The sequence below is a fragment of the Pagrus major genome, chromosome 14 (assembly GCF_040436345.1).
Source record: "Pagrus major chromosome 14, Pma_NU_1.0".
Classification (NCBI taxonomy): domain Eukaryota; kingdom Metazoa; phylum Chordata; class Actinopteri; order Spariformes; family Sparidae; genus Pagrus; species Pagrus major.
In genome coordinates, this window is record NC_133228.1 from 3,925,765 (window position 1) to 3,941,100 (window position 15,336).

General features: G+C 42.5%; 1 protein-coding gene across 1 annotated transcript; it reads left to right on the forward strand.

Annotated features, from left to right (window-relative positions):
- Window positions 1-370: 370 nt before the first annotated feature.
- recql (RecQ helicase-like) lies at window positions 371-12,775 on the forward strand. Its single transcript, XM_073480940.1, has 15 exons — window positions 371-462; window positions 2,791-3,027; window positions 3,105-3,284; window positions 3,442-3,548; window positions 3,789-3,987; window positions 4,113-4,279; window positions 4,593-4,674; window positions 4,825-4,973; window positions 6,747-6,864; window positions 6,966-7,104; window positions 7,535-7,626; window positions 7,733-7,949; window positions 8,053-8,185; window positions 10,755-10,892; window positions 12,535-12,775. The coding sequence occupies exons 1-14, from the start codon at window positions 438-440 to the stop codon at window positions 10,857-10,859; spliced, it is 1,950 nt and encodes a 649-aa protein (XP_073337041.1). The 5' UTR covers window positions 371-437; the 3' UTR covers window positions 10,860-10,892; window positions 12,535-12,775.
- The last annotated feature ends 2,561 nt before the right edge of the window (window positions 12,776-15,336 follow it).

Below are 15,336 nucleotides of genomic sequence, written 5' to 3' on the forward strand. Positions count from 1 at the left end.
ATGATGCTTCAGTATTGTGTGTTTATTGAACTGTCCATGAGCTCAGAGCCTGTGTGCGCGTGTGTGTGTGTGTGAGAGAGAGGCAGGTGCATCGCTGTCGAGTCGCAGCCTGAGCGCGTGTTAAGATGGATGTTAATGGAACAAAAAGTGAAAGTAGAATATGGGAGCTTATTGATTCACCCGATCAAACAACGACTTACTGATATGATTACAGTGCACTCAGATAACACTATCTTTATAGTGACTGAGAGCATAAACTGTGAAACAGTCCGACTGTAGTATTTCTTTGTGAAGTGGAAACATTACATGTGAAGGTACCAGCACTTCCAAACTGAGTGTGTTGATGATGCTGTTCTGTGTTACAGAGAATCCTGCAGTCACACAACAGCTGACTTTCTGAAGGTTGGCTGCTTTCTGAGCACAGCAGTCTGAGAAGTATGGACGGTGGTAGCAGATCTAGTGGTAGGTCTGTTCTTTTCAAGCCAAGAAACAAACATTTGAGATATTTATTAACAGAACTACTTTGCAAAATGAGCATAAAAAGATTTATGAAAGAACAGTGAATGAGTGCGAAGCTGTAGGCAGGGGCCTCTGTTGTCGGCCTGCATAGGAGGTTGACTTCATGCAGACTGATGGCAGCCTCCGCTCTTAAGAGACACTGGGGAGGTACAAGGAGAAGGAGCAAGACCATTAGCAGTGGAGGTGTGAGCCTCAGAGGATTAGTTACCTGTGGAGGTGTGAGACCTGTGAGACCTGACAGTCTCCTCTCTGTTCACGTTACCCTGTAAACATCTCCTCTGTCCCCGTCGTGCACGTTTACACTTCATACAAGGGCTCATTTTACATTTCCACAGCAGGCTCATACCAAAACAACACTTTGTATGTTTTTCTGCTTAACGCTTTATTTCATTTACTAACATTTCCCAACTTACAGGAAGCTTAAAGTTAATGAGAGTTTGGGGTGCTGAGAGAGTGAGTCTGTATAATCATGTCATACTAAATGCTGGGTTACATCAGTGGTTTTAGCATTAATTTGAATGACCAGGATGATTTATATCTAACAGTTAATTGCAACATTTTACACCAATTATTAAATTGCGTCAGCAACACTAATACATAATTCAAACAGCCACCACAGCAACTACACAGTTCACAACGCCAAAGTCAAGCATGAAAACTGCAAGGAGATGATGAGTGAATGACACAGCGTGTGTGCAGTAGAGCTGCGACAAATAACCCATTAATTAATTACTTTATTGAAACAGTCTCAATTTCTGTATCATTATTATAACTGCTATTCTCAATTAGTTGGATAAGTCATTAAATGTCAACTTTTTCACGGTGGAGTGTTGAGGGAGAACTGAGGAGTTTCACAGCCTGAGGAAAGAAGGACAACACAAGACATCTGAGGACGTCATCTTGGACTTTGGGAAACACTGATCGACATTAATTGACAATGAAAGTTGCAGCCCTACTGTGGCTTACGACCAGGTCATCATCCAGTAGTTTAATAATGCAGAGCTTTCTGACAGGATGGTCCCTGCAAGACTTCTTTGATTACTTTGATTTACATGAAAAACTCAAAACTCTCCAAAACACCTGAATGTGTTCTCGAGCAATAGAAGCTCCGACCTGCATTGCTTTTTAAGAAGTGTTATAAGTAGACTATCAGGGCTGCCACTAACAAATATTTTCATTGTTGATTAATCCGTGGATTATTTTCTTGGTCAATCCATTAATTGTTTGCTCTATAAACTGTCAGAAATAGTAAAAAAATGTACATCAGTGTTTCCCAAAGCCCAAGATGACGTCCTCAGATGTCTTGTTTTGTCCACACCTGTGAATGTGTTACAGATCTGGTACTAAGGCACTGCTCGCAAAATTCCTCTGCTGCCCAAAAAGCATCTTCCCCAGTGAGCCCCACTGTAAAAAAGACCTCTGTTGAACCTGTTGACAGGACGTCTTGACCTGCAAACAAGTCAATTATGACTTTTTCTGTTATGAATTTCTGATTGATGGAGGTTTTATATTTGTAAAACTTTCCCCGAGTTGAGAAAACTGATTAAAATCTGTGAAGTCTAAGGGCCAAGCGGGACTCTCATTGGAATGACTGGGTGCAGTCTTTAGGTTCACTATCTGGTTCTATTGAAAATGTACGTCCACAACCCAAAGATATTCATTTACTGTCATAGAGGAGCAGAAAGCAGAAAATATTCACGTTTCAGAAGCTGCATTCAGAGAATTTGGATTTTGCTTTCCTAAAAAAATACTGAAATGATTCATCTTTTATCAAAATAGTTGGCAATTAATTTAATAGATGAAAACTAATGGATTAATGGACTAATCATTGCAGCTCTACAGATTATACATATTTATAGTTAATAGAATACAAAGATGCCACAAATACTGGTGCACTACACCTATACGTCCTGTAAAAAGAAGAAAACATAAGTTTTAACTTTGTTATTAACTGAAGGTTTTTATATATTAGAGAGTGCTGCAGCCTCCTCAGCACCTGACAACTGTTTTCTCCACATCACTCTCTCTGACCGTTTTATCCTGCTTGTTTTCTAGCAAGGTAGTGAGGCTTGTAATGGTTTTGTATAGTCAGTCAAGTGAAGGATCACTCAAGTCAAGTAAGACAAGCTCAGCTTCACATCTCTTGCAACTATCTTACCTCTTTTCACATATCCATGTCAACATTCCCATCATTTTTGAAGCATTGTTGCTGACAGTATTCCTGATGTGTTGTCCCTGATGTGTTGTCCCTGATGTGTTGTCCCTGTACAGATGTGCAGGAAGAGCTGGACTCAGTGGAGGCAGAGCTGGAGCTGGTGGAGCTGCAGGTCACAGAGCTGCTGCAGAAGCAGGCTGAGCTGACTTCTCGTAAGAATGCTCTGCTGCAGCAGCTGGAGGAGGCCTGTGATGCTGCACAGCCATCATCCTCTTCATCCTCATCTTCCTCAAAGTCATCTGGAGCTGATCCAGTAATGAGCAAGCAGGAGATGCAGCGCTATGATGGCACAGGTATTGTACACACAGAACTATTCAAACAGTCAGTAGGCTTGTGTGTTAACCTGTGTTAATATCTTGATGTTTGGTAGATTTTCCGTGGTCCAAAGAAGTGGAGCAGCAACTGAAGGACTCATTCCATCTCTCCAAGTTCAGAGCGCTGCAGCTGAGGGCCGTTAACCTGACCATGTCAGGCAGAGATCTCTTCCTCGTGATGCCAACAGGAAGAGGAAAAAGCCTCTGCTACCAGCTACCTGCAGTCTGCTCCAAAGGTACAGTGTTTGATTCAAACCTCTGTCTTTATACTGCTTCTGCTCACACACCACTTAACAGTTTGTAAGATAATTGAGATTGTTCAGTCCCACTATAATCGCATCACATGAAATCACATCACATGTGCATGTGTGTGACTGTGTGTCTGTGTGTCAGGTTTTACATTGGTAGTCACTCCCCTGGTGTCCCTGATGGAGGACCAGATAATGTACCTGAAGTCCATCAACGTGTCAGCAGTCATGCTGAATGCGTCCAGCAGCAAGGTAACAACCTGTTACAACCTGTAACTGATAAATTATCCAGAATGATTCAGTTTTGACAGAGCACTTCTATTTTAACTGGTACAGCTTTTTTTAGTCGTTACCACACTGGTTAAGCGGGTCCAGCATGCATTGCTTTGTAAATCATCTCACGTGATGCTACTTAGCATATCAAATCTGTGCATTCGGACAAGCGTTAGCTGTTAGCTTCTGTGATTCGAGTGTAATCCTTTTTTTTTACAGGAGCACGCCAAGACAGTCATGGCTGGAATGATGGATCCCAAGGCCACTTTCAAGCTGGTGTACGTGACTCCAGAAAAGGTTGCCAAGAGCAAGCTGCTCATGTCTCGTCTGGAGAAAGCCTACAACGCAAACCTGCTGAGTCGTATCGCTGTGGATGAGGTGCACTGCTGCAGCCAGTGGGGACATGACTTCAGACCAGGTGAGAGGTCTGCTTCACCAGGATGGAGGGTTTGGAAGTAGAGGTCCTCCAAGACAACCTAACTACCCCACTTCAGATCAAATTCCAGGTTTTATTGTCAAAGTTGTATGTGTGTCCCTGTGCAGATTATAAACTGCTGGGCATCCTGAAGAGGCAGTTCCCCAAAGTCCCACTGATCGGACTCACAGCCACAGCAACCAGCAGCGTCCTCAAGGACTGCGAGAAGATCCTGTGTGTCAAACAGCCGGTCACACTCACCGCATCCTTCAACCGCACCAATCTCTACTATGAGGTGGTAACCATGGCAACTACACACTCTCAGACACCACTTCCAGCCACCTGCTTCATACACAAACACACTGAATGTCTCTCTGCTCCCACCTGCTCTCACACACCTGTCTGACCTTTTCACCATCATCTGCACTGCCCTGCATCAGCTAAAACACATGACAGATCATCTGTTCTATTGCATGTTGAGCCCGTTACTCAAAAATACTGTATCTCTCATGATACTACCTCCTGTCACACTTAACACATTTAATACCTCAGTCTCACACCTGATGAGAAAATGTAAGAGTGACAGTAAGATTCTGCTTGTTTCTCAGGTTCGGATTAAAGAGTCTGACAATGATGAATCAGCAAATGACGTCGCCTCTCTGATCAAGAGCCGATACAAAGACCAGTCAGGTACTGCGACTCAACACAAAACAATGAGATGCATTGAATCACCTGAAGGCTAATAAGTTCAGATGTGTGAAGTGAATTTTTAGAAGCGACAGATGATTTGAACTGTATATATTCATGCACAGCAGTCATACTGTAATGTGTGTGCCACAGGGATCGTGTATGTGTTCTCTCAGAAGGATGCAGAGTCGCTGTCATCTGAACTCCAAAAGAGGGACATCCTGGCCTATCCCTACCACGCTAACATGGACCCTGATGACAAGTCCCGCGTTCACCGTAAATGGACCTCCAACAAAATCCAGGTATGACACACGGTGTGACACACCTACTGGTATGTTATCGGGGCGGAGCATTGGATGTGTTTTGTTTTGCTTTTCTCTTTGGTTCATGATGAATACAGGGGCTTTTCCCCTGGCATTTTTGACTCCACGAAGTCAAACGGTGCCACGCTGATTTGTGTTTCCTTTACCAATCTAAGCAGGGTGAGTTGTGCTGAGCTGCACCTGTCTGTTGCGATTGCAAGACTGACGTATGTGCTGGAGACATGAGAGAAAGATGTTTTTACAAGTGTCTCTATGAGTTCAACTCCCAGTACCTTTGTAGCTTCTCACTGAATCTCTGTGGTTTGAACTTTAGTTTCTCTCCTGCGTCCCTGCTTGTACTCTCAGATATCTGCTGTATTTGACTGTTTCATCATGATCACTTTCAGCTGTTTTCAGGCAAAGGGCTCTATCGTACAATCGGCACAAGTGTCATTGTTAGTTTCAGACTGACACAGTTGTCATTTTCACGTCCAGCACCCACGTTGTGTAAATAGCAAATGTACCTGCACCCACCTGTGCTCCCCTGGGTGTGTTGGTCTTAAAGTGAGGTGTGGTCAGGCCCACTGATGGAGGATTGCTTTCTTGAGGCAGCAGAAAGCGACAGCACCACACACCAACAAAAAGCTGGTCTGAAGTCAAAGCTGCAGTCTGTTTCACAGGCGGGTTCACACCGCTCATACACTCTGATTTGATGATTTGAGAGGCTGCTGTCAGTTATTTTAAACATTTCCATGAACACAGTCATGTCACTGTGACAAATATCATGGCACATTTAATCAACAGAACTAAAAGCTGTAGTTAAAAACTCTCCAAAGGGAACGAGTCAGGAGTTTTAAATAATGAGGTTTATCAGCTGTTCCTCGTGTTAATGCACAGATACACATATTGTTCCTGCTGCTGGAGGATCACTGCAGGTAATGTCATTAATATTTTCCTCATTAAGGACGTATTTCACCCTCTCATCCCACCGTTATTGATCAGGATGATACTTTTTATGACCCGTCCCGTCTGATCCACGGACTGAGATCCACACACACACAGGGACAGCAGCGCTCCTCCTCCTCCTCGTCCTCCTCTTCCTCTTGCTCCTCTCCCTCCTCCCCCTCCTCCTCCTCCTCCTCCTCCTCCTCCTCAGTTTAATATCAGTGTATCTTTTCATATGCAGTCAAACAGAGTTGTTGATGGGACAGATGATTGTGAAACAGCGGGGCAGAGGGTCCAGCAGCCGAGGATCACATCCCTGTCCCTCAGTGGAGACGAGTACCACTGTTAAATATGTATCAGGTCCTGGTGCACCTGGCTCTTAAAGGGAGACGACACTCGGATTGGTTTGATTTATGTTCCGCCCAAAACACATCCATAACTAATTCAGAGTCTGAATACCACCTCTTTGTGCCGTGCACCGCACTTTGTGCCCAGATCATCTGCTGTTTAACTGGTAAAATGGAGTTGGACATGCCCTAAACGCAGTAGCGTGCTGCACTTTAGACCATGTGCTATAGACCGTCTCATTAGGGCCCAAAGTGTTGGTGCTGGTGAAAACAAGGTTACATGTTAAATTATTTGTCATTTTTCAAAACACAGGGGTTTAAAAAAGCAAAACAGTTTGAGTCCTTTGTGCTACATCCATCTTAGAGTGTTGATGATCAATAGAGGAGTCTCAGGCTGACGTCATCAGCACCTCTCAAAGTTGCTGTTCCTACTGTCCTATGGGAACATTACAGTACAGTACATGATTGTGTTGTCCTCTAGGTGGTGGTAGCCACGGTAGCGTTTGGAATGGGCATCGACAAGCCCGATGTCAGGTTTGTCATCCATCACACCATCAGCAAGTCCATTGAGAACTACTACCAAGAGAGTGGACGTGCAGGTAGACGCTGCTTCACTTCTATCAGGACACAATACTAGTTCATACTGCTCTAGTGTTTTTGCAAATGTACATCCTGAAAACCCGTCTGTGTTTGTCTCCAGGTCGAGACGACAATCCAGCAGACTGCATCGTCTACTTTGGCTTCTCTGATATCTTCAGGATCAGCACCATGGTGGTGATGGAGAACGTTGGTCAGCAGAAGCTGAAGCAGATGGTTGACTTCTGCCAGAATATTGACAGGTAGCATTGGCGCGCACTAGGGGTGCAGAAAAAAATCGATTCAAAGATGCATCGAGATGCTTAATGGGACGAGTCCTGTCTAACGGTAACGGCACATTACCTTAATGACGACTGGGACATTGTGTCACATGTGCTGCAAACCAGAGCCGTTTTCGAAAGCCACGCTGGTTTTCATCTGGCTGAGCTTCTGTCTGATGTAGTGAAGGAGTGGCAGCTAACGGAGAAAGCTGTTGTGCTAGTGCCTATAATTATATTTTTCTTTACAACTTAATGTAACAAAACATGTGACATTTGTTTACATCTGAATTTTAAAGCAGCTTTCTAAATAAAGAGTTCATATTTATCTGTTTGTGTTAATTGATAAAAAAAGCCATGTGTGGTAATATAGAAAATTGAGGATGTAATGCAGTGTCATGTTTGCTGTGTGAAGGTGCCGGCGCTCTCTCATGGCTGTTCATTTTGATGAAGTGTGGGACGACGAGGGATGCAACCAGATGTGTGATACTTGCCGCCATGCTAAAGGTGTGTTATGTGTTATGTGTATGTGATGTAGTTTAATACAATTAATGATGCATGTGTGAGCCACGTATACTTTAGAAATGTGAAGATGCATCTTCTACCGCTCCAGACTTCACCTCAGTGGACATTACCCAGCATGCCCGACAGGTGGCGCAGATCGTGGAGCTAGCAACTTCCATGGATGAGAAGCTGACTCCTCTGAAGCTGGTGGAGGCGTGGATGGGGAAAGGCCCTGCCAAGCGCAGGAAGATGATCCAGACCACCACGCTGTCCCGGCGGCAGGCTGAAGCCGTGATCGTGCGGCTGTGGCTGCAGGAATATCTCAGGTGACTCATCTTGTTCTGTGGTTTGTATCCATTCTGTTCAGATCTGAGACTCTGCCTTACACACATCTGTTCTTCACTGTCTGCTCTTTTGACTGCCTTCAAGAGAGGATTTCAGCTTCACTCCGTACACCACCTACTTCTACATGAAACTGGGCCGCAAAGCTCCTCTGCTGAAGAGCCAGACACACACACTTCAGAGCATGAAGATGAGGACAACACGGGCTGGATCTGCTGTGGTGAGTAACTGCAGCCCACTGTGATGTATCACCAAACAGTCGACCAGTTAAGGAGGCTCTTTTAAAACTCAAGTTCACCTCTGGCCAAATTGAAACCTACTGTATATTGAAATATTCCATCTGCTATTGGCAGCCAAGTTAATCTTCTCTTGTACTCCCTGTTATGTGCTCATGTTCTTAAAACAGTTCAGCATAGTATGAGTAAAAAATGAGTTAAAATGCCTCTCTTCAGGTAGGATATGAAAAACAATAAGCATAAAACCTCTTCAAATGGTGTTATTTTATGTTTTTTATAGAAAATTGCCACTTGAATGTTCTGGGTGTCTCTATCAGTACAATGAATCACACTAAAAGTGAACCTATGACTGGAAACATGATGACGTGTTGTAGCTTGAAACTTGACGCTGGTAAAAGTGCAAAAAATAACACCACGTGTTGTGTGTGTATGTGTAGACCTTACATGAATAGGTCAGGCAATATATGCAAATAAAATAAAATACATTTATGCAGCAGACTAAGTAAGTAAACATTGGCAAGACACTCGTGTAGCTTCAAAGATACGAAGCCTATGTAAAAAGAATGAGTAGGTAATTGGACTCAGCTGCGTGAAATTATCCAAACAGACTCTTCCAACCACACAGCCTTCACAGCCTCATGCTACATTCAGACTAAATCAGGTGGTGTGGCCAAAACTCAGGTCTTCCCATTCATTTCAGTGAGGGTAGTCCGTGGTGGTGGTGACCGCCGGCTGCAGTGAGAAAGTTGGAACCGACTCAACTTTTGGGGAAATGCAGCCCGACGTCACGTTGCTGTGGCCAATCACATAAGCTGGCGATCAGACTGGCAGCGTGAATGAGTGAAACCACAGTGGACTGTAACATAGTGTGTCATGTGTGTTCACTCAGTTTGGTTTTGTGTCATGTGGTTTAAAACACATCCTGGATGCTGACGATCACTGTAGGACCGATCAGAGGAGCAGAACGGGTCAGTAGCTGGGCTTGTTATGTAGCATGGCTCAATGCTACAGGGGTAACACAATGGACATTTCTCTGTGTAGTGTGATGTTTCACTTGTGATCGCTCGGTTCGATCCTGTTCCCCAGTTAACAACATGCTGTAATGATCTGCCTCATCCTGGTTGACAAACTCACTAGTAGGACCATCATGCTAGTAGCATAACAACAGAGCAGCTACATAGCACCATCCTGCGACGTTAAGCCACATCACCCTGATTAGGTCTGAATGTACGCTAACAGTCCTGCTGCTTGTACACATTACTGATACTGAAAACTCTGTGACAAGCTGTTACCCTGTCTTCTTCTTTATTGTCCAGTTTCCTTAGTAAGGAAAGATCATAAAGTGCTTTTATTGTGCTATTATTGTTGATTGCCTACTCTGAGATGCTTGATCAATTCTCAGTTTCAACTCTCTTATTGAACCTTTTGTCTTTAGTAAAGTGACATGACTTTGGAAGAGTCCAACTGATACTGGAGCTGTAAAGTGAACATTATTTTTGGATGTAAAAACATTCTGGTAATGGCAAACTTAAGTAAATGTCGTGTTCTGACATGTTGGCCACCAAATAGTGTAAAACCAATTTATCTGTGACAAGCAAATAACAGACAGAATATTGTGACCCCAGCAGATGTCGGGCTCTTCTTTTAGTGCTCCACTAAACATTTAGTTGTGTATCTCCTGTGTTTGTGTATTAATGTGATTTTCCCTCCACTCCTCTGTGTTCTCTTTGTGAAGTCTCCAGTTTCTTCTTCTACCAATATGTGGCTGATGTGCCTTTCCTCCATGTCATTTTGAAATGTTCTCACACATTTTGTAAATGTTTTGAAAAAACCTTCAAGGTAAGTCATAAATGAACTGAAGCAAAATGTTGTGACTTGTACACTCCACACTGACGATCACTGACAAGTCTCTACTGAAGCCCGTTATCCAAGTAGTGATTACAAGATTTCTGTTTTTATTTTCAAGATTGTATAATCTCTCTAAGGCCAGTAACCTTCACACTACTACCTCACAGCTGCTGATAATGATCATTAGTCACCTATCATGATTAATCATAGATTAAATAGTTGTAGTTGATGTAGATCCCACTGCTGCTTTACACATAACAAAATAGCTCTTTGTTTTTCTTTTATGACGCTTAATTTAGCCTCTGATTAGCACATCTGTGAACAACCATTACTGGCTTAAAACACTGTACATTCATGGAGACAAACAGTGTGACCTGTGGTTTTTTGCTCGTCTTAACAAATGCAGAGATCCTCAGGAAGGTGATTTTTTACAAGTGTAAAACTCAGACCATCAGCTCAGGTCCTCACACTGTTCTATTGACATCTGGAAAGATTGAGCACAGAAGCTGAGAGATGATGTGATCTGAATACAGAGAGGCCTCTGGGATCCCCAGCGGCAGCTTTGTAATGATGAATGGAGGATTCTGTCATTTATGTCCATGTCTAGACTTAAGTGTCCCACGTCCTCCCTTTTAGTGTTTCCTCGTCCAAAACATGCAGGTGGTTGAACCCTCTCAGGTAAAGACTGTTGTTAATGACCTGCAGGTAAAAGCTGTGAGTGGCCAGGGCAAAGCCAAAGAGGGAAAGAGATCAGTTCAAGGTGGTGGAGATGCCCCTGTGTCCAAGAAAGTCAAGAAAGACCTCCCCTAACCCCCCACCCTGTCCAGAGGACAAGCTGACAAAGTACAGTCCATCATTCTATTTCATTTATCATTTACTACTGCATCTGTTGGCATGGCACTATCCAGACTACTTCATGCTGGATCTAAGACGAATAAACACTGAGAATCTGTTTTTGTTTGATTTCATATCCTTCTATACAAATTCAAATGAAGCCAGACATCTTCCAGTCATCACTAACCAGCAGGCTTGGGCGATAAAAAGATATTGCTGGCACCACAGCGTCTTATTGCTGTTGTATGGCCTAATTTGATTGGATGATGACACTGATTTTCACTGATTGAAGAAAATTTCAGATCAACTACTCCATTTCTTATTCATTCACTCTGCCAAGGAATGCAGGAGGTTGTATGCTCACTTGCTAGTTAGCTACCTAGCAAGTTAGCTAGCTTGATTCAGAAGCATTCCTTTCCTTATCAACCCCTTAGATACTTTTGTGAAGATGTAGAAAGTGTGGCTGACAGTTTATCACTAAATCAATTTACAGGCACATAATTAGCTCTAATTAATGAGAATGAAAGCTGCGTAGTGTAATCCATAACTACATTGGAGAATTAATTGGTGTCATGTTTATCTGTTCAGCACAGCTTGCCCATTTTTTAAAATTTTTGTATTTATTTTTATCTATTTATTTTGCACTGGTGAAACAACAGCCTCACAGGAACAGGACACGCAGTGGCTCAGACGGACGCAATCATTTATGCTACGCTCTGTCGTTATACAAACTCTAACAGATCATTACAAATCAAATATGTCATTTATTTGACGTGTGAGCTGTAGTTGAAATCTTGAGTAAACGTTGACGGCCTTAAAATAAACCATTGTTGACAGTGGAATACTCATGCTGTCACACTTTCAAAAAGCACAGTTCTAACAAATGAAAACTAGCGTACAATTTGTTCAGCTCAATACTTAACCCATGAAGCTTCATCCATGTTCCTCTGATGCCTCACTACGTGACAAGCTAACAGCTAACTCTGTTTTGTTGTCGTGGTAGTGTAACTCCAGGATGTTACAGATGGTTTGTGGTCATGATTAGCATGGCTCACTAGTTTCCTTCAATTTGCTTTAACCAAGAGAACAAAGCGTAGTCCACTGATAGGAACAGGTCATGTATTAGATCAGAGTGGCCTGTTTCACTGCATTTTAAATATGGACAGATTACAGATGATTTAATAAAAATAGGAGTTTTTTTTGTAGAATTTTGAATAAAAAGTGAAAGTCCTATGACACACCAGGCATTTTGTCTCGTTGTCCACATTTTCTGGGTATAAATGATTTAATCTGATTCAGACAAAACTGACCGTTGTAAAATTTGAGTATCGCCCAAGCCTCTTACTCATGACCTCTGGTGCCAGAGTCCATCCTCAGCATGCTGTCTCTAAGTGTTACTAACATTTCATCACATTGACTCAGTTTATTCTCCGTGACTACAGACAGAGGTAGGCTGAACTGTTCCTTATGGATTCTTTAGCCTGTCATGTCTGTCATTGTACATATTTTAGTTCTATATATAAAAGGACAATACGTTTTAAATATTACAGTGACTGATTAGTCTGGCTGGTTTAACTTCATAAGCACATCCTCTGGCTTATACCAGGATGATTATTAACTGTTCACTCACACTAGTTTTTCATTGTTATAGGAGGATACATCTGCCGTTAAAGCCAAGGAGGAGGAGATTAATGTGACCCTTGACCCTGTTGTCTTGGACAACAGCTGTCCCCCACAACCCAAACAGAAACTATTTAAAGAGCAGAGGAACCTGTCCAGAAAACAAGACCTGAAAGCAGCCAGACAGTCAGACAAACGGACAGAGAGAGCAAAAAAACAGCTGGCAGACAGACATGGAGAGGAAGAGGAGGATGAGGGGGGATCCATCATGCCTCAACATGCGATTGAGGTTGATGTTGAAATTAACATTATAGATAACAGTGATGATCAGAAAACACCATCACATCCAGTTAAAACTTGTTCCAAACGCAAATCCACCACCCCTCAGAGAGTGAGGAGGAAACCCTGTGCTAATGCAGCAGCAGCAGGTGTTTCCTCTCCATCCCCAGGTGGTGAGACCACCACGAACACTGTGCCCAGCTCTCCATCCCAGGCCTCCATCATATCTGAGACTGCAGTCGAGGAGCTCTGTAACCTGAGGAACTACTACAGCAAACAGCTGAGGAGAATAAACTACATTTCCCATGAATACCTGGGGCAGCCAGCAGAGGCAGGAGTGCTGGCGTGTATCAGGGAGCCGCTGCGGAGCCTCCGTCTGCCCCGCAGAGCGACCATCGCCCAGACAGCTCGCAGCCTGTGGACACGAGTCAGCGGCCGGAGGAAGCTGGTTCACCGGTGACATCACAGAAGCTCAGTTAGCTGCAGTTAGACATGATGTTCATATTGTAGGTGTATTATCACAACACACTTACAGCTACTGTTGTAAGCAGAGATGTTTCATCTGCTGTCACAGTTAAAGAAGCCACCATGTGTTTGAAGATAAGTGGTGGTAGTCCCTCCCCCTGACTAATCTGACCCGGGATCAGGTCAGATGAACGGACTGAATGCAACACATAATGTGATTTCTTAACAAAAAGATATGCTGTGAGAATAATTTAAAATGTCACAGTAAATCTAAAACATCTACACATAGTGGCTTAAAGTGCCCTTCATAGGCTAATGGACATCTTCCCTGTTTCACACCTCAGCTGCTCTGTTATCAGTTGATGACTGTCTTCATGAATGTAGTTAGCAACTGTATGATGTTCTGGACCTCGATTTAAAGCTATACTTCTCTGTTCTGTTGTCTTTGTTATAGGAATATCTACTAACTAATTCCCTGAAAGCCAAATAGGGGACAGCCACTTTCAAAAAATACTTAGACAAACCATCTGTCTATCAGTTCAAGTTCTTAGCTCTTCTTTCAGTGAAGCATACTCTCCAGTTCTGATAGAGCTGATGCTATAGTAGCTAGAACAACCCTATCCAACCCTCACCATGCCCATAGCTGCCAGGAGTTTCTAAAAAAGGAAGCTGATTGGTTCAGTCCCCGTGTGTTCGGCCACAAGCACATATCTTGAAGCCTGGGAAGAAGGTTATGGTACATCACATGATCATGCTCACACACATCCAGCTGCCTAGCATGGTAATGACCCCGCTGGTTCAGCTGTCAATCAAACATGTACACCAGCTTACCCCTGTTTAGAGTAAAGGAGCATTTCTAACATTTCCTCAATTACCTTTTTCTTCTTCCAGTACAAAAACCTTGAGAATGCATTTAGAAATGACTAAAGATGACTAATTGTGAATTTAAATTGCACATGATGAGAACTTTTTTGTGTGTTGACTGTCTGATGAACCATCAAAACTCAATTTGACAAACTCCATACCAAGTTTTATGAAGTTCCTGTTGCTGAAGCTGCTGAGCTGAATGAATGTGACTGTAGAATTACACAAAGGTTCTGAACTTTGCTCTTGCTGCCATCTTGTGGGTGGAATGTTCACGTTGACCACAGCTGGATGTCAGACGGGAGTAAAACGAGAAGAATCATTGAGCTTGAAGCATTATACATTATGTATTGTTTCTAGATTTGCATGTGTTTAATTAACCAGTGAAGAATAAATCTTTGGCTCTGAAATGGATTTCTCCAGTTTTACAGTACACTGTTGGTCAAATCTCCAAAGCTCTCAGATGTTGTAGTTTGAAGTGTAGAAAATAAGTGTGTTGGAACTTTGTACTGAGTCTTTTCTGATATTTTTCCATACTGAGTTTCTGTCTTTGATTCAGCAGGTTTTCCTGTTAGGAGTTCAGTGTATACACTGGCACATTGTTTTATTTCAATTTTGTTAATTTTATGATGACGACAAACAAAAATATAGTATTCTCTGACTTTTTTCTATGTGCTTTAACCAAAAATAAAATCAAGATCCTTTGTCATAATATGCATCTCTGTTGTTGATATGCTTATTTTGTTGTATTCTGTATGTAAACTGACAGTTTCACTCATTTTCTGTGTTTGGGTCATTTTCAAAGAAAAACCATATTGTAAACATATATTTATCCTAAGATATCTGGAAAAACTTCTGCACAGCCGACCTGCAGGTGTGTCGGAGGACTTTTACTCATGGACTATTGAATAAAGTGGAGAAACATTCATATAACAAACCCCAACAATTCTTATGTTATGCATGATAAATAAAGCACAGATTTATGAAATGTTAAATGAAATGAACAAGGGAAAGCGATGTACCACTCGAAACTGTATGAGCATGTTTAAAGAGCAACTAGAGGGCATATTGACTCATAGAAGAGACTTCCAGTCATTCTCTGAAGATTCAACTTCGAAGGCGAAATTATATCAAAGGAAGGGCAATTAATGTCTGAGAGTATCATGTTGGAGGGATAACTCCTTTATTTTTGGGTTTAATTTCTAGAATCTCATCCATAATGGAT